This window comes from Microcaecilia unicolor, chromosome 11, assembly GCF_901765095.1.
Source record: "Microcaecilia unicolor chromosome 11, aMicUni1.1, whole genome shotgun sequence".
Lineage (NCBI taxonomy): Eukaryota > Metazoa > Chordata > Amphibia > Gymnophiona > Siphonopidae > Microcaecilia > Microcaecilia unicolor.
Window position 1 is genome coordinate 25,589,408 of NC_044041.1, and position 26,960 is coordinate 25,616,367.

The window sequence follows — 26,960 nt, forward strand, 5'->3', positions numbered from 1 at the left end:
GCGGATTAATACCTTTCAAATATTTGAACGTCTGTATCATATCACCCCTGTTTCTTCTTTCCTCCAGGGTATACATGTTCAGGTCCGCAAGTCTCTCCTCATACGTCTTGTAACGCAAATCCCATACCATCCTCGTAGTTTTTCTTTGCACCGCTTCAATTCTTTTTACATCCTTAGCAAGATAAGGCCTCCAAAACTGAACTCAATACTCCAGGTGGGGCCTCACCAACGACTTGTACAGGGGCATCAACACCTCTTTTCTTCTGCTGGTCACACCTCTCTCTATACAGCCTAACAACCTTCTAGCTACGGCCACTGCCTTGTCACACTGTTTCATCGCCTTCAGATCCTCAGATACTATCAGCTTGAAGTCGCTGCTGCTTTGAGTAGATAAGTTCTAAAAGATTTTTGAGCCTACTTTGGACACTTTGATGCTTTTGATATTTCGCACATGTTTGGATTTGATAGAAGCGAGGCAAACCAAGGAGTAGGGTGAAGAGTAGGGCACTTCCAAAAACCACTAAGGCAATGTATCTGTCCATTTGAACGGTGCTTATTGAAGGTACATCAAAAAGACCCAACACAGCAGCTGTGTTTTGGCCCTCTAGGCACCTGCCTCAGGAGTCTGGAAATGAAGATGTAGAGACTTGATTCTACACTAAATAAATGCTTTGAAATTTCCAATGTATACTTTTGGAACTGATCGCTTGCAATCTCCGGAAGTCAAATGGTGAAGCCGAGGGATAAAAATCTTTTATCCCTCGGCTTCACCCCAGTATAAATCTTTATTCAAAACTTTTTAACTGTAGTGTTTATTCATGCATCAATAAAAAACATTATGCACAAACAGACACTAGAGTTAAAAGTTTTGAATAAAAATTTTTCCCAAGGTTTTTTGGACCAATGATTGAGTTTGCGTTTTGGATGTGCTGAAGAGCCACAAACCAGGTGGCAGTTGCGATGTCTGAGGTCCTTTTTTACCCCCTGTTTGCAGAGGTATACGGTAGATCTGTGAGGCTCTTTGTACAATAAAGTTTTGCGCTAATAACAGAGAAACATGATTTCTATTTGGCAAAATGTGAAGCATTTTACTACTACTACTACTTATCATATGGGCCAGATTTACAGTAGTAAATGGTGTACATAAGTACATAAGTATTGCCATACTGGGAAAGACCAAAGGTCAATCGAGCCCAGCATCCTGTTTCCAACAGTGGCCAATCCAGGTCACAAATACCTGGTAAGATCCCAAAAATGTACAAAAACATTTTATACTGCTTATCCCAGAAATAGTGGATTTTCCCCAAGTCCATTTAATAACGGTCTATGGACTTTTCCTTTAGGAAGCCGTCCAAACCTTTTTTAAAACTCCGCTAAGCTAACTGTCTTTACCACATTCTCTGGCAACGAATTCCAGAGTTTAATTACACGTTGAGTGAAGAAAAATGAGTAAGATGTGGTTTATAGCATAGCGCATAGGCCGGGGGAACGAGCCTACATTTAGGCACGTCCATTTACACCACTGAAAACCTGGTGTAAATACCCATGTCTAAATGTAGGCATGTTACCCCAAATTCTATAACAACACATGTAAACTTGAGTAATGCCCCCGACATGCCCACCCTCCTCCCGTGGCTGCGTCTCATGTTCAGCTACGCGTGCTGGAATTTACGTGCGCCTCATTTTAGAATATGCCTAAAAGGAAGCGTGCATAAATTCCAATTATTGCCAATTAGTGGTGATAATTGGTCATTATTGGCCAATTACCAAGATTAATTGGCTTGTCACTCAATTAAAGCACACGCGTAAATTGGGTGTACGCCAAATTTAACACGTGCTACCGGCTGCATGTTACATAGAATCCAGAGGTATAGGAGACAATTGCAATAGTCCATACTATTTAGGACATGTGTCATGTCCCCTGCCCCTTGTTTGGTTGGCCTCTCTTTAGTACTGTGGTATAAATTTATACATACAAATCTTGAAAGTTAGCCACAGATGTATTGGGTTAAGTTTTGATTGGATTATCACCTATAACTTGTTTGTTGATTCTTATTTCTACATATTCAACTGGACTAGCACGTCAACCACAATACTTTGAAAAAGAAATAAGAAAGTGTTGCATGAGTGTAAATATATGGCAGGAGGAAGTTTATTCACAATATACATACGGGCTGAACCATGACATTATTTTTGCCATACAGCAAAGTTGCTCTTGAGTTCTGGTGCAGTGACTCCACATAATCTCGAGCAGACATCGAAGGCCTGTCATCCATACTTCCACTTGAATGCCTCTTTTGAATCTACAAAAACTCAAGCAAAAAAAGAAAAATTAGTTTTTTTAAGTTTCAACATTTTTTATTGATGAAATTGAAAGTGAATAAGCAACAGGCTCCATAAATTGCATGTTACAAGGCCAACTCGTCCAAACATGAACATAAGAACAATCATATCATCAACAATTTAACTTTTTCCTCCCCACCCTCCACTGCTATGTACTGAGTACACGTGCACAAAATATGCAATTTGTCTGGTCACTCCTGTGATCTGCTAGTTACAAGGGCACACTAATGTACCCTCCTCTAACAGGGAGTTTCCTGAATACTTGTATCCATATATATGAGGCTCTGCCAGAACCCTTATGTCTCAAAGCCGCTGTGTCTTAGGCAGATCCTTCTTGCTGAAAACCATAGACTTGACAACAACAGTTCCATGTGTCGTATCTAGATTCCATTTGACTTTACTCAAACATACAACTCGACCTCCATGTGCAATTATTTATTAACGTTATCTTTGTTATCTACTTACTGAAGCGATTGTCTATACCCGCCCACCCCTCCCTTTTAAATAAAGCAAAAAAACAAAACAAAAAACTTGGCTAACATTACATGCCATTTAAAACTAAACTCCGCGCACTTGGAGAGAAAGGGATTGTATATAGGGTCTCCATCAGGCTCATTTTCAAAGCACTTAGCCTCCCAAAGTTCCATAGAAACCTATGGAACTTAGCCTCCCAAAGTGCTTTGAAAATATGCCTCCATATCTCCAAAAATCTGGTTCGTCTCTTCTGGGAGGGTCCCACCGCTCTACGCTCATGCAAAAGCAGCTCATGAAATCTGTTCCTCCAGTGCCAGTAATCTGGTGGGTCCCCATCCAACCATCTATTCAAGATCAATTTCTTCCCCATCATACAAGCCTTCCGAATTAATTGTCGATTACCTCCTCGTTGGGGGCCAAATAGCTCAAATTTATCCAATATTATTCCCATGGGGGTAAAAGTAATTCGGGAGTTTATTAGGCTTTCTAGATATGTTATTATTGCTTTCCAATATTGTTGTATGATAGGACATTCCCAGAGACTATGATAAAACGTTCCCTCCCGTTGGTGGCATTTAGAGCACAGCGGGTCCTGCACTCCTCCTAAGAAAAATTAGTTTTTTAAAGAATGGTTTCATCAAACATTACTTGCCCTCATAAAGAGCAGTGCCCTGTGGAAATGAATTTGTGACCAATTATTGTCGGAAGCAGTATACAATACAGTAGATCTCAAATGGGTCCCAAAGAACCCCCTAGCCAGTCTGGTTTTCAGGACAACTACACTGAATATGAATGAGGGTCCAAAGAAACAAAGGGGCAGACGATCTGCAAACTCCTAGATGGAAAATATACAAAGCAGATCGTTGATAGATAAAAATGATTTTAATAATATACTAAAATATGCATACAATAGCCCGACACAGGCCGTGTTTCGCCCTACTGGGCTGCTTCAGGGGCTACAAAACAAAATAATACATAATAAATAATAAATAATCATAATAAGAACATAAAATTAAAATTAATTTAATTTTTAATTTTAATCTGCTTTGTATATTTTCCATCCTGAATATGAATGAGACAGACAATGTATGCAGTTCTATGTTTAATTTCTTTATTAATTTTTCATTTATACAAAGATATAAATCTTTGATGGATACTCCAATATTAGGTAAATATACATCATAATGAAAATATATAACAGAAAAAATAAAAAATATTGGAGTTCAAAATAGTCCACAAATAGAGAGAACCAAGGTTTTATCCATGGAAGTGAAATTCAATATCTCTCTATATAAAACGCACCTCCAACGTTCTAATGAAGCCTCTGTTAGCCAACATTCTAAAGTGAAGGGGGTGAGATCGCATTGTGTCTGCCCCGCCCACGCGTCAAACGTGATGACGTCGAGGGCGGAGCAATGACACTCAACCAATCGCAACGCTCGGCAGCGAAGCGTCAGGGAAGGAGGCGGCGCTCTCGACGTCTAGCCTTCCCTTCGCTGTGTTCCGCCTTCTTCTGACGTCAAGGATGACGTCAAAAGAAGGCGGAACACAGCGAAGGAAAACCTAGACGTCGGGAGCACCGCCTCCTTCCCTGACACTTCGCTGCCACGGAGGTAAATTTAAAAACAAGAAAAAAAAAAAAAAACAACCATGTTGGGGGGAGAGAAGAGGGTGGCCACTAAACAACAACAATGGGAGCGGGAGGGCAGGGGAGAAACGACAGCATGGATGCGAAGGGGGGAGGGGGGGGGGAGAAGAGGGCGGACCAGGCTGGGACATGGAAGAGAGAGAAGCATGGATGCAAGGGGGGGTCATGAAAGGGAGACAGGGGACTTGCTGCAAAAGGATGAATGGAGGCAGCAGGGGACAGAGGGGCATGGATTGGGATGGCAGGGCTCAGGAAGAGAGGGCAATTGCTGGAAAGGGATGAATGGAGGGGGCAGGGGACAGGGGACAGAGGAGCATGGATGGGCATGGATTGGGAGGGCAGGACTCAGGGACAGAGGGAAATTGCTGGATAGGGATGAATACAGGGGACAGATGGGCATGGATGGAAATGGATTGCAGGGCAGGCCTCAGGGAGAGAGGGCAATTGCTGGATAGGGAAAAATGGAGGGGCCAGGTGACAGATGAGCATGGATGGGCATGGATTCGAAGGGCAAGACTCAGGGAGACGGGAATTGCTGGATAGGGATGAATGGAGGGGACAGATGGCCATGGATGGATATGGATTGCAGGGCAGGCCTCAGGCAGAGAGGGGAAATGCTGGATAGGGAGAAATGGAGGGGCCAGGTGACAGATGAGCATGGATGGGCATGGATTCGAAGGGCAAGACTCAGGGAGACGGGAATTGCTGAATAGGGATGAATGGAGGGGACAGATGGCCATGGATGGATATGGATTGCAGGACAGGCCTCAGGCAGAGAGGGGAAATGCTGGATACGGAAAAATGGAGGGGCCAGGTGACAGATGAGCATGGATGGGCATGTATTGGAAGGGCAGGACTCAGGGAGAGGGGAATTGCTGGATAGTGATGAATGGAGGGCACAGATGGCCATGGATGCATATGGATTGCAGGGCAGGCCTCAGGCAGAGAGGGGAATTGCTGGATAGGGATGAATGGAGGGGCCAGGTGACAGAGGAGCATGGATTGGAAGGGCAGGACTCAGGGAGAGGGGAATTGCTGGATAGGGATGAATGGAGGGGACAGATGGCCATGGATGGATATGGATTGCAGGACAGGCCTCAGGCAGAGAGGGGAATTGCTGGATAGGGATGAATGGAGGGGCCAGGTGACAGAGGAGCATGGATTGGAAGGGCAGGACTCAGGGAGAGGGGAATTGCTGGCTAGGGATGAATGGAGGGGACAGATGGCCATGGATGGATATGGATTGCAGAGCAGGCCTCAGGCAGAGAGGGGAAATGCAGGATAGGGAAAAATGGAGGGGCCAGATGACAAAGGAGCATGGATGGGCATGGATTGGAAGGGCAAGACTTAGGGAGAGGGGAATTGCTGAATAGGGATGAATGGAGGGAACAGATGGCCATGGATGCATATGGATTGCAGGGCAGGCCTCAGGGAGACAGCGAAATTGCTGGATAGGGATGAATGGAGGGGCCAGGTGACAGAGGAGCATGGATTGGACTCACACTTTCACTCTGACTCTCAAACACTCACTCTCACATACACTCTCCCAAACATACACACTCCGAGGAAAACCTTGCTAGCGCCCGTTTCATTTGTGTCAGAAACGGGCCTTTTTTACTAGTGATAACATAAAAAGGAAATATATGTAGGTGGTAATCCTATATCTAAATTATCCAGCATACCTTTCTATCGGTCAATCATTCTTGATCTCATGCATATCTAGAAAGGCACATAATTGTTCTGGCTCATAGAATATATATCTATTATTTTCAAAGAAAACCAAACATTTACAGGGGAATCTTAGCTGGTAGGAAGCTTTTATCGCCAGAGTTCTCTTTTTTAATTCCAAGAATTTCTTCCTCCTTTGTTGTGTCCAACGGGACATATCTGGGAAGATTAAAACTTTACTTCCCATAAACTCTGGTTGGATATTTTTAAAGTACAAGCGAAGCAATGCTTCTTTGTCCTGCAAAAATACAAATGTAATAATCATAGTTGCAAAAGTCTTAACTTCTTCCTTAGATTGCTCTAAGAAGTCCGATAAGTCCAAAGTCTCTGCAGAGACTTGTTGATCTAAATCTCCTTGTGATGAAGCTAATTGTAACTTCTTTTTATCTCCAAGATAAAATATTTTTTGCAATGGTGGAAGAGATTGATCTGTATATTTAAATATCTCCTTCAGGAATTTATTGAACATTTCTCTTGCGGAAATATATTTAGTCTGAGGAAAGTTTAATATACGCAGATTTAAGTTTCTCACAGAGTTCTCTAAATTTTCAATTTTTCTATGATAAATCAGTCGATCTCCAGCCATCTGCGATTGTTGCTCCTGTACTTTAGCCAAGTCCCCCTCTAAGGTTTTATGTTTTAATGAAAGTTTTCCAAAATTATCTTTTATTTCTTTAACTTGTACTGTATTACTCAGTGAGGCAGAAATGAACACAGTACAGACCTTATGCATGGCCTCAAGTGCTGACCATATAGACTCCAGGGTTATCTCTTGGGGTTTCACCAAAGGCTGTATTACCACGGTTTGTAGCGAAGTTTCTTCTCCGGAGTCAGCATTCCGGCTCCCCTCCGCTAACATTCCTCCTCCAACCATGGTTGGTGAACTCTTCTCCCCCTCCTCGATAGACGCTGACGCCACTTCCTTCGGCGGAGTCTGCCGCCCCTTCGAGCCGTTGCTTTCCGCGCTCAGAACTATGACGCCGCCGAGTTGTGGCGGAGGGGGAGTTGCTGGACCAAGCGGGCTGAGCGAAATCTCGCCCTCCAAGCTAGGACTCTTCCCAGTTGCAGCTAAAGATTCGCCCGTCGGGGTGGACACCATATACGCCGTTATGGAAGGTTGACCCGAAGAGTGAGGATTTAATCTCGGGAGGGGAGGTCCCTTTGGTTTACCTTTTCTCTTCGGCATAATTCAGAGGAAAAAGGTACGCTATTCAAGTTCAAACGAGGAGCTTTCCTTCCATGCGTCCATGTATGCAGTTCTATCTCATGCATATTAATTATCCTGAAGAATGAAAAGAAAGGAAAACAAAAATCTTCCACAAAACGTCAAGGGACAAAACAAAAGTGGAAGTCATCAAAATGCAAATGTTCAAGACTGTGAATAAACATAAACAGTCCTAAAATAATAATATCCATCAAGTTTATTCATCCATAATTGGTAAAACCTTAATCCAGTTAAAGGAATAAGACCCAATATGGGTCGTATTTCGACGTCCAAGCCTTCTTCAGAGGTCTTTCTATAAACGTTGCAAGTTGCTGTATCTCTGTGGCGATAAAGTTGTCTTCATTTTTGGTATTAACCTCCTTTCATCCGTATGTACAACATTTATAGAAACTTGATGAATATTATTATGATCGGACTGTTTATGTTTATTCACAGTCTTGAACCTCTCAATTTTGGTGACTTCCACTTTTGTTTTGTTTGTATCCTGAAGAATGGCCAGGAAGTACACTAGAACCAGGCTGAGACACACTTTGGGCTGGACTCAGTCAATGGTACTCAAAGTTAGACGCTGAAAAGATCCACGTGCGAGTCCTTTGTAGAACACTAGCCTAGCGCGAATCTCGTGACTAAAGTTGGCCACTGGATTTACGCCCGCTGAAACCTGGTGTAATGTCGGCACCCAAGTTAGGCACAGATATGACATTATTCTATAACATTGTATCCACATTCTGGAATCGCCCTCGATCTGCCCATACTCCTCCCATAGCTAACCCCCCTTTTGAGTTGTGCACATGAAATTTAGGTACAGATGTTATAGAACAGTGATTAGTGCTTACAAATCCAAATTGTTGCCAATTAACTCCTATTGTTGATACCTCGTTAACTAATTTGCCTCATTAACCAATTAATTTGCATGTGTATCTGCTCTGGGCATCCAAATTTGGGCCACTTATATAGACTCCGGGGTTTTATTACTAGACTATAAGCCAAGTATAAACCACAAGACTAAATTTATTGCCTTAAATTCTGACATCATTACGTGTTCTTTCAAAGAAATGAGAGAAAATAAGAAATAAATATGCAAATTTTACAGCCAATTTCATTCATTACTGCCTTTTCAGCAGCCAGCAATGAAATAATAGTACAAGATGTAAACTTTTATTGGAATCTGCTAAGATTAAACTAATTTGTTTAATATGAATTCTGTATAAATACAAATAAGTTAAGAAGTCCCTCTTTATAAAAAAAATACATAATTCAAGGCGACTTCTTAAATGAACAGTTGGCTATGTCTTTTTAAAGCTGAAAGCTGAATTTAAACCCCTGCTGTGGGCTTGTGCCACAACTTGGCCACGTCATGTTTTTAATGTTTCCAGTATTTATAGTTCTCATTATTTTTAATGGATTTTGGCTATATTGCATCCACAAATTAATTCTTCCTTTGTTATATGATATATGTGTCAACCATATTCACTAGTACCTGCCAGGACAGTCAGAAGATTAGGGGGCCCTATTACTAAAGCAAACTGAAAAATGGCCTGCGCTGGTGTAGGCGTGTGTTTTGGACGAGCGCAGGTCCATGCTTCAACGCGCCCAGAAAAAAAGCCTTTTTCTGTGGCCGAAAACAGACGCGCGGCAAAATTAAAACCAGCGCGCATCCATTTTCAGCCTGAGACCTTGCCGCCACCCATTGACTTATCTATAAGGTCTCACGTGTTAACCGGGCGATAATCGTCAGCGTGTGTAAACTGCCGATTACAGCCGGGTAAGCGCCACGCGGTAGAAAATAGAAAATATTTGCTACCGCGTGTTTTGGGCGCTCGTCTAAAATGGAATTAGCGCCCGGGGTACACGGTAGGTGCCTGCGCCCCTTAGTAAAATGGCCCCCTAGCTGCCTTTGGGCCTTGATTTGTGACAGCTGGTGTTCTCTCCCCAGTTAAATTGTGATCAACACCACTTACAACAGCCCAGTGATCCCTGTGGCATCTCTCTGGCTTAAGGCCACAGACCACAGCTCCCTTCAGACTTTTAGAGCTCTCGAGAAACAGAAATAACAGGTATCCTCAATTCATGAGGATTGGGGCATTTTCCTACTTAGAAGCTGTGATTCATGCCCTTCGTAAGATTAGGGCCGTTCAAAGCTTCCTAAATTTTCCATCCCCGTCTATACTGTTCCATGCTTTTATTGGCTCTCGTCTCGAATACTGCAGTATGATTTATGCAGGTGTCTCCAAATGCGAGCTCAAGAGATTTCAAACAGTTCAGAACACAGCGGCCTGTGTCCTGTGTAAGGCTAAGAGGTGAGATCACATTACCCCACCCTCTTTTTTTTTAAACAGCACCCCTGGTTACCAGTTCATCAAAGAATATAGTTTAAGATCTGACCCACAAGGCCCTATATACTAGCCTTCCCTGAATATCTAGCAAAACTTACTATCCCCTATTGCCCAATCCGCATGCTTCGTTCATTGGATGATCACAGACTGACATTCCATAACCCGCATCAAGCACACTGGGTCTCTATGCATAAGAGCGCTTTTTAAATCCTAGCCCCTTTTTAATGAAATAGTCTTCCACTTGCTAATGAGAGCAGAGACATCTTTTATTAATTTTAAGAAACTGTTGAAGTCTCATCTTTTTTCAACAGCTTTTGACTGATTTGGTTGACGATCTGGCCAACATGGCTGACAGGAAGACTCTCTCTCTAAGGTTGTGAATGGCTTGGCTAATGTGGTTGTGAATCTCTGTCCCATCTTTAATGAAGTTCCGTTTCATTTTATTATACGGTTAATAAAACTTGAAGCACAGCGCCAGCTTTTGTATGACATACTCAGAATTGGTAGAGAGGGAGCAGAATCAACCTTTATGGACACAGTTATATATGCCTGGGAGCATGGTGACTTATTCAAAATAAATCTATTAGGCTGACATTTAACCTTGGGAAATTTGATAATATTTCTTGGCTTCCAGTGCAGCAGCAGAGAACCTTGTTCAAATCTGTCTGTATTGTGTTTCAGGCCATTGATGAAACTTCATCGTCCTTGGTTACCGATTTACTTTGCATCTCTATGAATAGATTCTCAATGCAGCTCTATTGCCTATTGATTTTACCATCTGTGCCTTTGAAGGGGGTTCGGCTCTAACATCATTTTTTTCTAATTTCATGATTCCTTATTGGAATTATCTTCCTACTGCTATTAGAATAGAAACCAATTATTTGTCTTTTTATAAAAAAAAAAAAATTAAAATGTTCTTGTTTGCTTAAGTGTATTTTATGGAAGACTAGTAAAAAAAGGCCCGTTTCTGACACAAATGAAACGGGCGCTAGCAAGGTTTTCCTCGGAGTGTGTAAGTTTGAGAGAGTGTATGTGAGAGTGACTGTGTGTGAGAGGGAGAGTGAATATGCGAGTGTGTGTGTGTGTGAGAGAGAGAGTGTGTGTGTGTGTGAGAATGAGAGTGTGTGCAAGTGCGTATGTGAGACACAGTGTGAGAGAGAGTGTGTTTCACACAGATACAGTGTGTGCGAGAGAGAGAATGTGTGTGAGACACAGACTCTCTGTGAGACTGAGTGTATGAGACCAAGAAAGTGTGTGAGTGACTGTGTGACACATAGAGAGTGAATGTGATACAGTGTGAGACACAGAGTGTGTGAAAGACAGTGTGTGTGAGAGAGAGAAAGACATTGACTGTGAGAGAGAGAGAGAGTGTGTGTGACAGAGATACCTCCCCCCCCCCCCTCTGGTGTCAGGCCCCCCCCTCCCTCCCGCTCTCTGGTGTCAGGCCCCCCCTCTCTCTCTAGTGTCTGAGCGTTACTGTGCAGGAAGCTGAGCTCTGGCTGTGCTTCAAGGAACTGACCAATCCTATTTAATAGAATGCACCTCCAACATTCTGAAGCCGAGAAACCTCGTGTGGTTGGTCACTTCTGCTTGTGACGAACCCGGAAGTACGTGATGTCAATTCAGGAGATGGATACAGAGAGCAGGAATGCCTCAGCCATGCAGTCAGCTTCAGAATGTTGGAGGTGCGTTCTATTATATAGGATTAGTTTTATAAATTAGTAAATTTACTTTTTTTTACTGTATTATGACAATGGGTTTATTGTACTTTAAATTGTATATTTTTATGTGATGTAAACTGTATTGGATCCTTTAGAGGATTTATGCAGTATATAAGAATTGTCTTGACATTGACATTGTGCGAGAGCTTTCAGGTAGGTTACTGTATAAAGGCACATAGGATGCAATTCTATAAATCGGCAGCTCCTTTAGGTGCACTGATGTCGAGCACTGGGTGCCAATCCTATAACAGCATTTGTGTGCCAAGATGCCATTATAGAATGCTAGCTTAATTCAGCATGGGCACGCCTATGTTTAGGCATGACCATTTATGCCATGTCAATGGGCATGCCTACATGTGCCAAGGGTTAATCGATAGTATTCTATAGGTTACATGGCCCATCATGTGTATGCCCCCTGTAGTTATGCCACTGTTCCCTCTAAGCTGCGCGGGACTCCTCCACCTACAGTCCTGCCAATAGGAGGTGCCGTTTCAGCATCAGACTTACCACCCAGGAATACAATAAGTTCTTCACGCACATTCCTGAATCTCCATTACCCCAGCTGCAAAGGACTAAAATATAGATCAACATATGCGTCCAGCTTCTCCTACATAAGTACACAACTATGGAATGCGCTACCATATGCCACAAAAACAATGCATGACTTAACAAACTTACCAAAATCACTAAAAACCAACCTGTTCAAGAAGGCATACCACAACGATCCATCCTAAATTCCAGTCAACGAAGCCTATACCAGAACTGGACATAACCGAACTCTCTATAGCTGATTGCCTCATCAACTTGACACGAATGAACTGTAACACAACATCACTCTATTTCTTATCCCGATAATGAATACTCTATAGTTGAATACTAATCTACTTGTTCACTTATGAACATTTAATGCAAGACCAAATTGTATTTCCTCATGCCGGGATGGCGATCGCCATTACGGAATATTGTAAGCCACATTGAGCCTGCAAATAGGTGGGAAAATGTGGGATACAAATGCAACAAATAAATAATAAATAAATAAATAAATAGTGAGGGACAAGCAAACTCTGCAGGATTCCAGGGGACCTGCTGTCCCCTAGTGATTGAAAACACAGTATGAAAGCATCGGCACCTACTGGCAGCAACGCAACTGGAGAACACTTGCTCAGCTTAGAGGGAACAGTAATCGGTGCTCAATGCTGTTTTACAACGAGCACTCAAAGATGAGCGTCCGTTATAAAATAGCACTCAGTACTCATTTGGGCGCCAGGTTTTATGCCTGCTAAAACCAGGTGTAATTCCCAGTGCACCCAATTTGGCTTCACATCCCCAGCATTGTATAACACTGTGCGCAAATTTTAGGAATGCTCCTGACCCACTTATGCACTTCCTGTGGCCACACCCCCTTTTGGGTTGCACACTATGGCAGGGGTAGGCAATTCCGGTCCTCGAGAGCCGCAGGCAGGTCAGGTTTTCAGGATATCCACAATGAATATGCATGAACTTGATTTGCATACACTGCCTCCATGGTATGCAAATCTATCTCCTGCATATTCATTGTGGATATCCTGAAAACCTGACCTGCCTGCGGCTCTCGGGGACCGGAGTTGCCTACCTCTGCACTATGGGATTTGAATGCACATTGTTATAGAATAGTGAACAGCAAGATGTGTGCACAAATTCAAATTGTACCAATTAACGCCCAATTATTGGCACCAATTGACTTGTTAGCCAACTTAGTTGGGTGCACGTGTTGGATCAGTGCCATATATAGAATCTGGGGGTTAGACACTACCAGTGCATTTTTTCTAACAAAAAAGGTGCCGGTACTCAAATGCTAGGCCACCCTTCAGGGGTGGGGTAATCACTGAGGAACCTACCCCACAAAAGCCAGGCCCCCTGCAACCAGTCACAGAATCTATTGATAAGGCAGAATTGGTGTGTAGAGCTTGAGCTCTTTCATTAAAACTTGGGGTCCATGGGTCAATTTTAGCAGACAATGGAAAAGGTGCCGGTACTCAGTACCCCCAAGGACCCCCTCAAAAAAAGCCCTGGACACTACACTAGAGCACATTCATGCATAGCTATCAATTATTGGCACCTATGACCCACGTAAGTAGCACATATGTCTAGGAACCAGAGTATAGAATTACCTCCATAGAGGGCAATTCTACAAAGGTGGCGCCTTTGCTATAGGTGCCAAGAATGCACTTATTTGGGGCCTATTCTATAAAGAAAGGTAGAGGCCTATTTTTCTTCACAGAATACTAGTATAACAGGTCAAAACTGTGCCTATAATTTAGGTGTGATCAATTGTGCCAACACAGAGCGGTGTAAATGCTTGCACCTAGATTCTTAAAGAACACACGTACATGAGGGCATTGCACAAACTCCGCCCACGTGAACGCCCATCTGCAAAGGATGCACCTTCAAATATTGACACCTACTTATAGAATAGTGTATAGCCAGAAAATGGTCATTTATGCACATATGTTTCTACGTATGTGCATATGTGACTAGAATTCCAGCATTTATGCCTGTTCTTGCCATCTAAATCTAGGCAGTTCCTTATAGAATTAGCCCTATAGGCTCTTATGCTGCCTTTATAAAACAGAAGCAATGTATGTCTTTCCTGTCCAGGTGCCCTTTAAGAAGTTACCATCCAAGAGAACCATTATCAAAGGGATAGAAGTAGGGGGCATTCCCAGGAATTGCTGGGAAACAACTTTTTCACAGGGATTTGATTTTCAAACCTTCCTAAATACTTTCTCCACAGTTAAAGTAAGGACAGTGTCTGTCAGTACTTTGCTGAAGCTAATGTGAAATGGAAATTATGATGGTAGCTTCACTTTGTAAATTAGCTTGAAGGGCTTCAGGCAAAAAAAAAAAAAGCATTTACGGACCTTCAACCTATTCAGGGTTATGAAAATTACCCCATTTATAGGTATTTCCGGGGTTCAGATAAATTCCACATTTTTACACTATGCAGAACTACAAGATTAACACAAAGTACAAAATTGGCTGAGTCTCATTAAATCTGGGTGCACGGTGAAAGGGTCAGCAATATTCAAAGCTTTCCCCAGAGATAAACATTTGTTTACTTGAAGGGAAAACTGAAAACTGACCCTCCCCCCCGCCACTTCAGAAAAAAGTATACATGTTCAAAATGGCACAAAGTCGAGGCACAGAGAGATGGGGAAGGAAAAGTCTGCACAGGGTTTTTATCAATGATATTTTAGTACCCCTCCAGCTGACCAGATTTTCACCCATGTAGGTTTTGTTTTTGAAAATTGGCTCAGCGGTGTCTCAGAGATAAACATTTGTTTACTTGAAGGGAAAACTGACGCTTCCCCCACCCCCATTTCAGGCAAAAGAAGTGTGTTTTGTCTAGCAAAAAAGGTGCTGGTACTCAAATGCTAGGCCACTCTTCAGGGGTGGGGTGATCACTGAGGGACCCACCCCACAATAGCCAGGCCCCCTGCAACCAGTCACAGAATCTATGACAAAGCAGGGTTAGTGTGTACAGCCTGAGCTCATTCATTAAAACTTGGGGGTCCATGAGTCAATTTTAGCAGACGACAGAAAAGGTGCTGGTACTCAGTACCCCCAAGTACCCCCTCAAAAAAAGCCCTGGGCAAAAGTATACATGTCCAACAAGGCACAAAGTCGAGGCACAGAGAGATGGGGAAGGAAAAGTCTGCACAGGGTTTTTATCAATGATTTTAGCACCCCCCCCCCCCCCCACCCCACCCAGCTGACCAGATTTTCACCCGTGTAGGTTTTCTTTTTGAAAATGTGCTTGTAGTCCCATGGAAGTATAAAAATTGGCTCAGCGGTGTCCCCTGATCATTCTCTACAATAGGAGCTTTTTATTACGTCTCGTGCCAACGCATACATAAAAGCTGCTCCTTCCTGTTCACAAACCGAACAATAATGTGAAATATAGGAAGCTGGGCCGGCTGCACTTATCAAACAGACTTCATAAATACATTTTACAGAACATTTGTTCTGACATTTTATAAAAAATTAATTTCCCTTGAAGAACATGGAATTTAGTAACTGCAAACAGCCGAGGTTTGTAATGAAATACAACGATTTATCTAGCCAAGAAAGGAGCAATTACATATGAATTTCAGGAACTCACTGTAAATTACTGATCAAACACACACAGAATATCAAGTCCTGGTACTAAGCATGCTTTCATTATTCAGTGGAAAGAGCAGCCATTTTAAGTTCTTGCTTATTATAGAAGGAAAAAAAAACCAGCCGAAGCGGCCAAAGACTCGGTAGGAAGTATTATCCTGTGCAAAGCCCAGACTTACAGGAAAATGTGGGCATTTTTTCACAAGGCACCAACTCAACTTTAAAGGTATAGGGGGAGATTCCATATACATTGCGCCTAAAATAACCAGCACGGAAATCAATGTCAACTAAGTGTATTCTATAAGCGCCGTCTAGATTTAGACGCGTTACCGTGTTTCCCCGAAAATAGGGCATCCCCATAAAATAAGACCTACCGAGGTTTTTGGTGCCCTTAGAAAATATAAGGCCTCCCCCGAAAGTAAGGCCTAGCAAAGTTTTGTTTTTCCCGGTAAGTAGGGTCCCCCCCCCCTGAGATCGCCGGGCCCCCCTCCGTTGTTCTGAAACTAACCCCCCACCCGAGGTCGTCCCCCCCCACCCGAGATGGCGCCCCCACCCAAAGTCGCCGGACCCCAACCCCCTCTGTCGCTCCGAAACTAACCTGCACTTAAGCCTCCTTTCACTTTCCTTCCAGTTCGCAGCAAGCAGCAGCAGTAGGAGGGCAGGCCACTCCTTCCTTCCGTGTCCCGCCCTCGCCTGACGTAACGTAACGTCAGGCGAGGGTGGGGCTCGGAAGGAAGGAGAGGCCTGCCCTGCCCTGCTGCTCCTGCGAACTGGAAGGAAAGTGAAAGGAGGCTTAAGTTCAGGTTAGTTTCTGAGCGACGGAGGGGGGTGGGGTCCGGCGACTTCGGGTGGGAGCGCCATCTCGGGTGGGGGGGGCGACCTCGGGTGGGGGGTTACCGGTAGTTGCAGGAGCGACGGAGGGAAGGTGGGCGGGCCAACCGTGTTTCCCCGAAATATTAAGACATCCCCTGAAAATAAGACCTAGCGCCTTTTTGGGCGCAAAAATTAATATAAGGCAGTGTCTTATATTCGGGGAAACACGGTATACAGAATATGCTTATTTTGATATATCAGCACCTAAATCAATGAAAACGCGGCGTAAATCCCAGCACGCAGATTAGGCGCACTGGGCCATATTCTATAACTATGCACGTAAATTTCGGACACCCAGAAAATGCCCATTTTCCCATCCATAACCATGTCCCTTTTTGCCTGCGCGCATTAGAACTTAGGCACACTGTATTACAGAATGCGCTGAGCGAGGTGCGCATGTAAATTCTAATCATTGCTAATTAGTGCTCATTATTGCTTGTGAAAAGCTGCTATCAATGCTGATTAGCTTGTTAAGCCAATTAAGTAATGCGCGTTGTTACAGAATACGGTTTGAGTTCGGTGCGGATCTCTATGCTCGCTATATAGAATCCGGGGCATAGTCCTCATTCTAAAACAAGCTACCTAAGGTTAGGCATCAATTGCACACGTAAGTTATAGAATATTAGCATGTACGTACATGACCGTTACGGTTATGTGCTTAAGTGCTAGTTGCGTGCTCAGCAGTATTATATAACTTACATACACAACTGCCTTAGCGTGTAAATGGAAGGGGGCATTCGTGTTGGCAGCAGCACGGGCAGGGCATGGGAGTGTCCAACGTTTACACGCATAGCTCGCAGAATACTGTGCATTTAGGAGCACGAATTTATGCCTTCTATTGACATAGTGAAAGTAGGCGTACCTAAATGTAGGTGTGTAGATGCAGAAACGCTAGCATTCTATAAGCCCACGTAATTTGGATGCCTAACGTAACGTCCAGTTATAGAATTGCACCCATAGGATTTATCTCAAATCCTAATGGCTTAAGTCATGTGATCTGTAGTAATACCAATCCTCTCCAATGCACAAGAAAATTTAACTACTTAACCGCTTATAATAGTTCACCAACTTCTTTTAAGGTTTCTTGTTTATTTTGGAGAAAAAGACTTCAGAGGCTTATAAACTTTATCGACTCCAAACACAACCAAATAAGTCTTTTGTTGCTGGGTCGCTTCGTTATAAGTCTAAAAATCTTCTTTTAACAACAATTTACTATTTTTCTTTTTTCTTATTTTTCCTGTATTATAAACATTTTTAGCAAAATGTTATACTTCAAAATTTCAATTCTAAGGGCTAGTAAAATTTTACAAAATGGCAACTTAACGTTCAAATGCTGACAGCTAGTAACTCCATGGAGTGCTTCTGTTTCGCAGTCTGCTTCCTCGGGAGCTTCACAGCTTATTTTTTTCTCCATGCTGTTGCCAAAACTTGCAGCTTCATGCCACGCCTATTCAACATCACCCATAGGGGTTTACTCACTTTCTCCAACCCCCCAGGGCCGCCGAGAGACTAGGCCGGGCCCAGGACAAGGCCGCTCCCGGGCCCCCGCCCCCCGCTGCCCCCCCAGGTTGTTGTCGCCCCCCCCCCCTGAGGGGGGCCCGGCGCCACAGTCCCACCCGCCTCTGCCACCGAGCCGGGCCCCTTCCACCCAAACCCCCGCCAGCAGAAGTGCCGTCTTCTGACTCCGGCGTGCGCGGCCCACACAGACGCGCTCCTCTCAGCTGATCTTCGCTGTACTCTGCAAGGCTTCTGTGCATCTGACGTGCAGGACGTCAGACGCACAGAAGCCCTGCAGAGTACAGCGAAGATCAGCTGAGAGGAGTGCGTCTGTATGGGCCGTGCACGCCGGAGTCAGAACAGAAGACAGCACTTTTGCTGGCGGGGGTTCGGGTGGAAGGGGCCCGGTGGCAGGTGAGACTGCGGCGCCGGGCCCCCTTGGAGGCCCGGGGCCCGGGAATTTTGTCCCCCCTGTCCCTCCCTCTCGGCGGCCATGCAACCCCTTCATCTCTGTTGGCAACCAAAGCTGCAAGAAGATGGCACCAGCGGGAGGGGTCATTTTCTATCCTCCAGAAATACACTTTAGCCCCAGCGCATCGCTGGTCCATCACTTCCCCAGGCTTCAGCTCAGCCACAGCTATGAGCTACACAGGGGAGCCGATTGCCAGAATGTTCAAGAACATCCTGGGTGGAAATGGAACAGTTTCACTGAGCCAACATAGGGTTTCTTGGTCTGCACAGGCTTAGAGGTGTCAAATGAATACCAAGTCTTTAACATGCTCATTTTTTTAAATGGAAGACTCACACACAGAGCGGGCCGCTTGGTAGGAGAGTCTTGACGAAAGTGAGAGCTGTGAATACGGTGCCTCTGGACAAGCTCATCGGCTGACGGGTCAGTCCAGAAGTGATCGGCCGTCTTCATCTTTGTGTATTCCAGTGCACAAGGCCCCACTAGAACGAAACAAATCCACATAGACACATGCAGTATTTATTCTGAATTACAACGTGCAACAGCGATTAGAAAAATAACAAGATACTTCCAAAACTTGTCAACAAGGTGCCGACTGAAACTCAGAGTCAGATATTCAGCGCTGCTACCAGGATAAGTGCCGGACAGACCATATCCAGATAGAATCAGGGTGGTCCATGGTTGGAGCCTTGACGGAGCCAGAAATTACCCAGAGATTGGTGATATTCAGCACCAGTATCTCTATCTCCATCCAGATAACGTAGGATAGCATGCAGATGGTTAGCCACGTAATGACACTGACTATCGCCATTATCCTCTGGATTCTATATATGGCGCTCAAAATTGTGTGTGGAAATTTCACAGCATGCCAAATTTCTGCACGCAATTTAACTGAATGAACCAATTTGTGGTGATAATTGGGCATTAACAATCAATTATTGGTGCTAATTGGCAACAATTAGAATTTCCACGCGCATCTTCCTAGGCGTATTCTATAAAGATGTGTAAATTCTAGTTTGCAGATCTAACAATGGGGTGTGGCCATGGGAGGGGCATGGGCGGGTCATGACTGTTCCAAGACTTTTCAAACAGTATTATAGAATACGGCGGACATGCGCCTAATTTGGGAACTGTTATGATTCTGCTAGATAGGCAGGGGAATGTTTTATTTATTTATTTATTACATTTGTATCCCACATTTTCCCGCAAAGCAGTAGGCTCAATGTGGCTTACAGGTTCTGGAGAGGAGAGTACCAACTCCGGGAATATATACAGAGTGGAAAATAGAGTAACAGTTTGGGACTCGCTCCCAATTGACTTGACTGAGCTGATGTCTGATGCTGCAGACGTCAGAAGCCTGATCTACTTAAGTCTACCTTTCCCTGCAACCCTTGCTTTAGTGTTTGATTGTTGTCAGCTGAAGCCTGCTTTCCTCTTTCTCTGTTTGTGCTTGTGCACTCTGTGTTACATTGGAAATTTGCTTTCTTTCCTCGTAGCTTGTAGATTCTGTGTGAGTGTAGGGTGTTCCCAGCTTGATTGTCTCTCTACACTGCACCTGGGTCTATTCCCTGCTTGGCTAGTGTTGTGCTTTGTCCCTAGTATCGTTCCAGTTTGTTTTAGTTTCCCTTTCCTCTGTGTTAACCCTTTTGTGCTGTGCTTAGTATTGCCTTGTTGTCTTGCCTTTTGTGGGCAGCCTCCTGACCCTTTGTCCTGGGGGTTTGTTTTTTCCCTTTGTTTGCTTTAACCCTTTGACTGAAGTGCAGCCCTGCTCCTGGCAGGTTAGTGTTTCCTTTAGCCTGCTTTAATTCTTTCTTTGCTGTATCTGTCTCCTGTTTCTGGTGAGCGTGCTCCTCCTTATCTGTTCTGTGTGTGTTTAGGCAACTTACCTTTCCCTTATCTTTGAGTGCTGTGTGGCACAGCCTTGTGTATCCCTATAAGCAGTTCCCTTCATCCTTGTATATTGTGAGGCCAACCTTGTACATTCTTGTGTGTGGATTCCTTTTGCCTTTTGAATGCTGTGTGGCATAGTCTAGTGTATCCCTTTAGCAGTTCCCTTTATCCCAGTATGCTGTGAGGTTATCATTGTGTATTCTTAGGTGACTTTCCCTTTCCCTTGTGTGCTGTATGGTACAGCCTAGAGTGTTCTCTTGTGTGGCTTCCTTTATCCTTGACTGCCTGTGGCACAGCCTTGTGTTTCCTATAGAAACGTTTGTCAGTCTCTTTTCCCTTGCGTTCTTAGCTAGCGCTGTGTGCGTTGCTGGTGCTCCTGTCCCTTTGGGGACCCCTCGTTGTTCTTTCTCCCCTTCCCAGTGTATGACTCGGTTCCTGTTCGGCCATTTGGCCCGCACGCTTGGACTCTGTGCGAGTGGGTTCCCCATAGGCCGTGAGACCCGCCTGAATGCTCTATCTCCCATTTTCTAGTGGTGCTAGTTGGTTGTTGTGTGTGTGCAGGGCTTGGTGGCTGGGGTAGTGCGTAGGGCCTGTTTGGTCTACCTTAGGCCTTGGCCAAAACCCTATACTAGGCCTCGGCCTGGGCTCAAGGGCTCACGGGAAAAACAAAAAGGAGGTGAAATCCCTCACGGAACGTGAGATATGAAACAAAAAAGTGAGGAGAATGAGTGAGGATACCAAGAAAAATGTTTATTCACATAAAAAATGACCCGACACGGCCGTGTTTCGGCCCAAAGGCCTGCCTCAGGGGTCTTTATAACCTCAGGTAATCTGATGTGAAGCGTGCACTCTGAGAAAAATGGTGTGGGTGAACCCTCTTGGGTCTCCTCTCCTCTAGTCAATTTTTTAGATATTTACCAGGAACTAGCCTGTTATACTCCTCTCGTAAAAACGGTTTGCGATTACAAAAATGCAAACCGTTTTTACGAGAGGAGTATAACAGGCTAGTTCCTGGTTAATATCTAAAAATTTGACTAGAGGAGAGGAGACCGTGTTGGGTCACTTTTTATGTGAATAAACATTTTTCTTGGTATCCTCACTCATTCTCCTCAAGGGCTCACGACCAGATTAACAGGCACAGGGATTTACACCTGGTTTTCACTGGTGTAAATCCTCGCACCTTTTAGGCACAGATCCTGACGCTAAGTGCTATTTTATAAAATGGAACATTTACAGTATAGCGCTTACCGCTCATTTTGTTTCCGGGCAGATTTCTTGGCGTCATATATAGAATTTGGTCCTATCTGGGTAACTCCTGACACTGTCCTTATACCCAGATATTGGCACTGTATATCAGGATATAACTCAAACACAGTGGCTTGTACTTAAGACGAATGCTGACCACCATGGCTGAATATCAGGCCATATTTTTATAGATTTATTTTAGTAGAAGCCAATCCCACACCAGAAAATAAAGTTGTTCTACTTTTTCACCGAGGAACATACATCTCTCATTATACTCCAGCAAGTGTCAAAGGAGCCCTTCAAGGTAAAGCATATGTTGCACTTTACCCCTACAGTCCTGTAACCTAATGGATTAGATATTCTGGTTAGCATGCTAGAAATCATTTGTAGAAAACCGACAGAACTAAAAGGGAAACCAAAATCATAGACTGAGTTTTTAAGTTTTACATGTCTTTGAAGGGGTGAATAAACATGTGGATAAAGGTGAGCTGGTCGATAGTGTATCTGGATTTTCAAAAAGCATTAGACAAAGTACCTCATGAAAGACTCCAGAGGAAATTGGAGAGTCATGGGATAGGAGGTAGTGTTCTATTGTGGATTAAAAACTGGTTGAAAGACAGAAAACAGAGAGTATTTATTTTTGTTACATTTGTACCCCGTGCTTTCCCACTCATGGCAGGCTCTATGCGGCGGGCAATGGAGGGTTAAGTGACTTGCCCAGAGTCACAAGGAGCTGCCTGTGCCGGGAATTGAACTCAGTTCCTCAGTTCCCCAAGACCAAAGTCCACCACCCTAACCACTAGGCACTCCTCCACTCAATGGAGAAGGTTAGTTAGTGGGGTTCCCCAGGGGTCTGTGCTGGGACCGCTGCTTTATAACATATTTATAAATTATCTAGAGATGGGAGTAACTAGTGAGGTAATTAAATTTGCTGATGACACAAAGTTATTCAAAGTTTTTAAATCACAAGAGGATTGTGAAAATTACAAGAGGACCTTACAAGACTGGGAGACTGGGCATCTAAATGGTAGATGACATTTAATATGAGCAAGTGCACTAGAAATGAGGGTGCAAGGGTGATTGGTATGTTGAATATGGACAAGTGACCCTTGCGACCTGGGTGCAATGTATGGTAGATTTAAACCAATTACATAACTAATGAAGGGTATGGTTAAAAGCTGTATGTGAGTCAATTGAGCAGAAGCTCTGATCACTGGAGAGGGGCAAGGGAACTCATTGTCAATAAAAAAAAAACAGCATCCCTTGCAAAACTTGTTCTGAGGAGACAAATTGTTCAATCTGCTGAACTAGCTGAATAGAAAATGTAATGACTGAAACAAAAACACTTGTTTAATTAATTGCAAGCAAGGTATCCACATGGGTTACATTTGAAAGGCTATCAGACAGATGGTTTATCTGCATAGGCTTCTGATACATGAAATTGCCGATCTGTGGTTAGTGATCTGTGACCGGTCATTAAAATCATCCGTAGTACACTGTACCTGAAAGTTGAAGGGCGGCCAATGTAACGCCAATTTTTAAAAAGGGTTCCAGGGGTGATTTGGGAAATTACAGACCAGTAAGCCTGACGTCAGTACTGGGGGAACATAGAGGAAACTATTATAAAGAATAAAATTACAGAATACATAGATAAACATGGTTTAATGGGACAGAGTCAGCATGGGTTCAGCCAAGGGAAATCTTGCCTCACTAATTTGCTTCATTTCTTTGAAAGTGTAAATAAACACGTGAATAAAGGTGAACCGGTTGATGTAGCGTTATCTGGATTTTTAGAAAGCTTTTGACAAAGTTCCTTATGAGAGACTCCTGAAAAAATAAAAAAAAGTCATGGGATAGGAAGTAATGTCCTTCTGTGAATTAGGAATTGGGTTATTGGACAGAAAACAGAGGGTAGGGTTAAATGACCATTTTTCTCAATAGAGGAGGGTGACCAGTGGAGTGCCGCAGGGATCTGTACTGGGACCGGTGCAATTTAACATATTTATATTTAATCATATTTATGATCTGAAAAATGGAATGACGAGTGAGCTGATTAAATTTGCAGATGACACAATACTATTCAAAGTTGTCAAAACACATGTGGATTGTGAAAAATCACAGGAAGACCTTAAGGAAACTGGAAGACTGGGCATCCAAATGGCAGATGAAATTTAATGTGGATAAATGCAAAGTGACGCACATTACCTGACGCCAGGGTCCACTTTAGGAGTCAGCACTCAAGAAAAAGATCTAGGTGTCATTGTAGACAATACGCTGAAATCTTCTGCTCAGTGTGTGGTGGCAGCCAAAAAAGTTTACAGGATGTAATGTAATGTATTTATACCCCGCGCTTTCCCACTTATTAGCAGGCTCAATGCGGCTTACATAATATAGCAGGTATACAAGATAACACAAAAAGGATAAAACAGCTAAATATCCTATATAATAAAACTCACCCTCAAAGTTCTGAGGACACTGACGTCACTGCAGCCTACCGCTGTTCAATGACAACCCTGGTAGGAAGAAGTTCTAACTAGTTAGAGGCAGAGGGAGTGTCTGTATAGTTTTCATCATCAATACGATAATAAATTATACTACCACATGATGAAGATATACCAGATTAGCCTTAGGGCAAAATTTCTGTGATAGTACAGGTTTTCCATGCAGGGCAGTCCATTTCCCAATTCCAATGAATAACTCCTCTTCGAAGAACACAGGATGCATTTTCCTAGTTATTTAGTGTAGATGACAAAGGGTTTTGGACATAGCAACGGTCCACACAGAATGGTGATACTGTGGTGCAGACATAATGAATTCAGATGTGTAAATATTTAAAGGTTATTCTGGCTTCTTTGAGTGCTGCACTGGGTGGTCATCTGTGCTAGGGTTAGCATACTGGAAGCTGAGGGGCCCTTTTACTAAGCCGTGTAGGCACCTACGCACGCCCAACGCGAGCCAATTCGGAACTACTGCCCGGCTACCGCATGGCCCGGGTGGTAATTTCATTTTTTACACGCGCTCACTATGCATGCCAGAGACTTTCCGGCGAACGGTGCTAACCGGTGTAGTGATACATGACCAGTGATGTGTTGTAAGTATATATGTGATATTTCTTTCTTTATTATTGCTTTTCCTGGTCAAGAGACTCCTGACTCTGCTTGGATGTAGTGATGCATGACCAGTGATGTGATATTTCTTTATTATTGTTTCTCTTCAGTTATATAGCTTAATCATTGTGTATCTTAGACAATAATGACTTATACACTCTCCATTTAAAGTGAACCTCTAATAAAAGTCTCATTTACCTAATACGAATCCAAAAGAATCCACAGTAATTGTTGAGCAGTCTGTGTTAGTGCTGTGTTAATGAGGCAGGCTGTAAAATTAGAGCGATACAACCGGGCGATAATCGTCATTGTACACACGCTGACGATTACCACCTGGTTAAAGCTTGAGACCTTACCGCTAAGTCAATGGCAGTAAGGTCTCAGGCCCAAAATGGACGCGCGGCAATTTTCATTTTGCCACACGTCCATTTTTGGCCAAAATAAAGGCCTTCTTTTGCAGGTGCGCTGAAAAATGAACCTACACGTGTTTACACCAGCACTGGCCACCACTTTTCGGCGCACCTTAGTAAAAGGACCCCTGAGTAACTCACAGTGTGGGAGCACTTTGCATTGCATTGAAGTTTAGACGAGAATGGTAGTAAACTGCCTGTATCTTCTCTCAGCTTGGTGGAGAGGATAACTGTTTCATTCCCGTTGAGGTTGTTTCCAACTTAGTAGCCTATTCTCTCTCCTCTTCCCCCCCACGCTGCTCTTTTCTGTCCAGTGTCAAATGGAGTGTTCCTCTTTCCTTCCCCACTTTTACTTCTTTCCTCATTTCCTCTCTCTTCTTCCTTATTGTACCTGCTCTATTTAATTGTTTGTGACTGTGCTGAACATTGGGCAGTATGCAAAAGGCTAAGTAAATCTGGCCATGCTGGGTCATTCTTTAGAATAAAATGGTTTACTATCCATCATTTGAAGATGGTTTTTCTGTGGGCCACCCCTAATCTAGTTCGTTTTTGATGCATGTGGACACTATCAAATCCTAGTTGATTAATGTCTCACCTGACATCACATGGTGAAGACAGTGCCCAGGAAATATGGGCATACAAAGGCAGGTTTTAGGAATACCAGAAGAGTTTGTCTATGCTACGAACTATTTATTTTTTATTTTATTTTAGTTACATTTGTACCCCGCGCTTTCCCACTCATGGCAGGCTCAATGCGGCTTACATGGGGCAATGGAGAGTTAAGTGACTTGCCCAGAGTCACAAGGAGCTGCCTGTGCCTGAAGTGGGAATCGAACCTAGTTCCTCAGTTCCCCAGGACCAAAGTCCACCACCCTAACCACTAGGCCACTCCTCCACTGTTGCTCCTATTTGAGATTCTATATGGAATGTTGCTAGAAGTCGGCCCTTGCAGATCACCAATGTGGCCGCGCAGGCTTCTGCTTCTATGAGTCTGACGTCCTGCACGTACGTGCAGGACGTCAGACTCACAGAAACAGAAGCCTGCGCAGCCTTCTACATGGAATGTTGCTAGTGGAATAGCAACATTCCATGTAGAATCTCCAATAGTAGCAACATTCCATGTAGAATCTCCAATAGTATCTATTTTATTTTTCTTACATTTGTACCCTGCGCTTTCCCACTCATGGCAGGCTCAATGCGGCTTACATGGGGCAATGGAGGGTTAAGTGACTTGCCCAGAGTCACAAGGAGCTGCCTGAAGTGGGAATCAAACTCAGTTCCTCAGTTCCCCAGGACCAGAGTCCACCACCCTAACCGCTAGGCCACTCCTCCACTAATCATATAATATATTTATCATATAATAAACACGTTTTATGCAAGAAATATTCCCCAAGGCTAAAATACAGTTTTTAAGGAGAATATACAGCAGGGAATGTGTGCTTGATATAAAGCTGACAGACGGAAACAGTAATTTACCTAATAATGAGGCCAGTATTGGTCCATCTACAGGGTCCATCAGAAGAGCTTCTTTCTCATAGTATTTGCTAGAAAAAAGAGTTCAGGATAGACAGGTATAAATTTTCACGAAAGACTTTAATTGTACACAAGTAATTCAAGGTATTGTGCCCTTCTGCTAGGAAGATAAACATAACGGGGCCGATATTCAATGCCAGGCTGCTTCCAGTGACCAACATTGAATATCCGTCTTATTTTTGGCATGTTTAACCAGCTAATAATCGGAGACAGCCATTTAAGTTTAAACCGTTCAAAGGTATCCCAGCTATTTAAGAGGCCTGACATGACCGCTCACAGAAGCCAGCTATACACTGAACATTCAGAGATAACCGGCTATAT

General features: G+C 43.6%; 1 protein-coding gene across 1 annotated transcript in view; it reads right to left on the reverse strand.

The window, feature by feature from the left end:
• Positions 1 to 26,960, reverse strand: part of SGSM1 (small G protein signaling modulator 1) — a 276,394-nt gene that overhangs the window by 96,260 nt on the left and 153,174 nt on the right. Inside the window, exons 6-8 of the mRNA XM_030218397.1 lie at positions 26,583 to 26,650; positions 18,791 to 18,936; positions 2,172 to 2,303 (exon numbers count right to left, since the gene is read on the reverse strand). Of these exons, the coding sequence (XP_030074257.1) occupies positions 2,172 to 2,303; positions 18,791 to 18,936; positions 26,583 to 26,650 (346 nt within the window). The remainder of the gene's footprint in view (positions 1 to 2,171; positions 2,304 to 18,790; positions 18,937 to 26,582; positions 26,651 to 26,960) is intronic.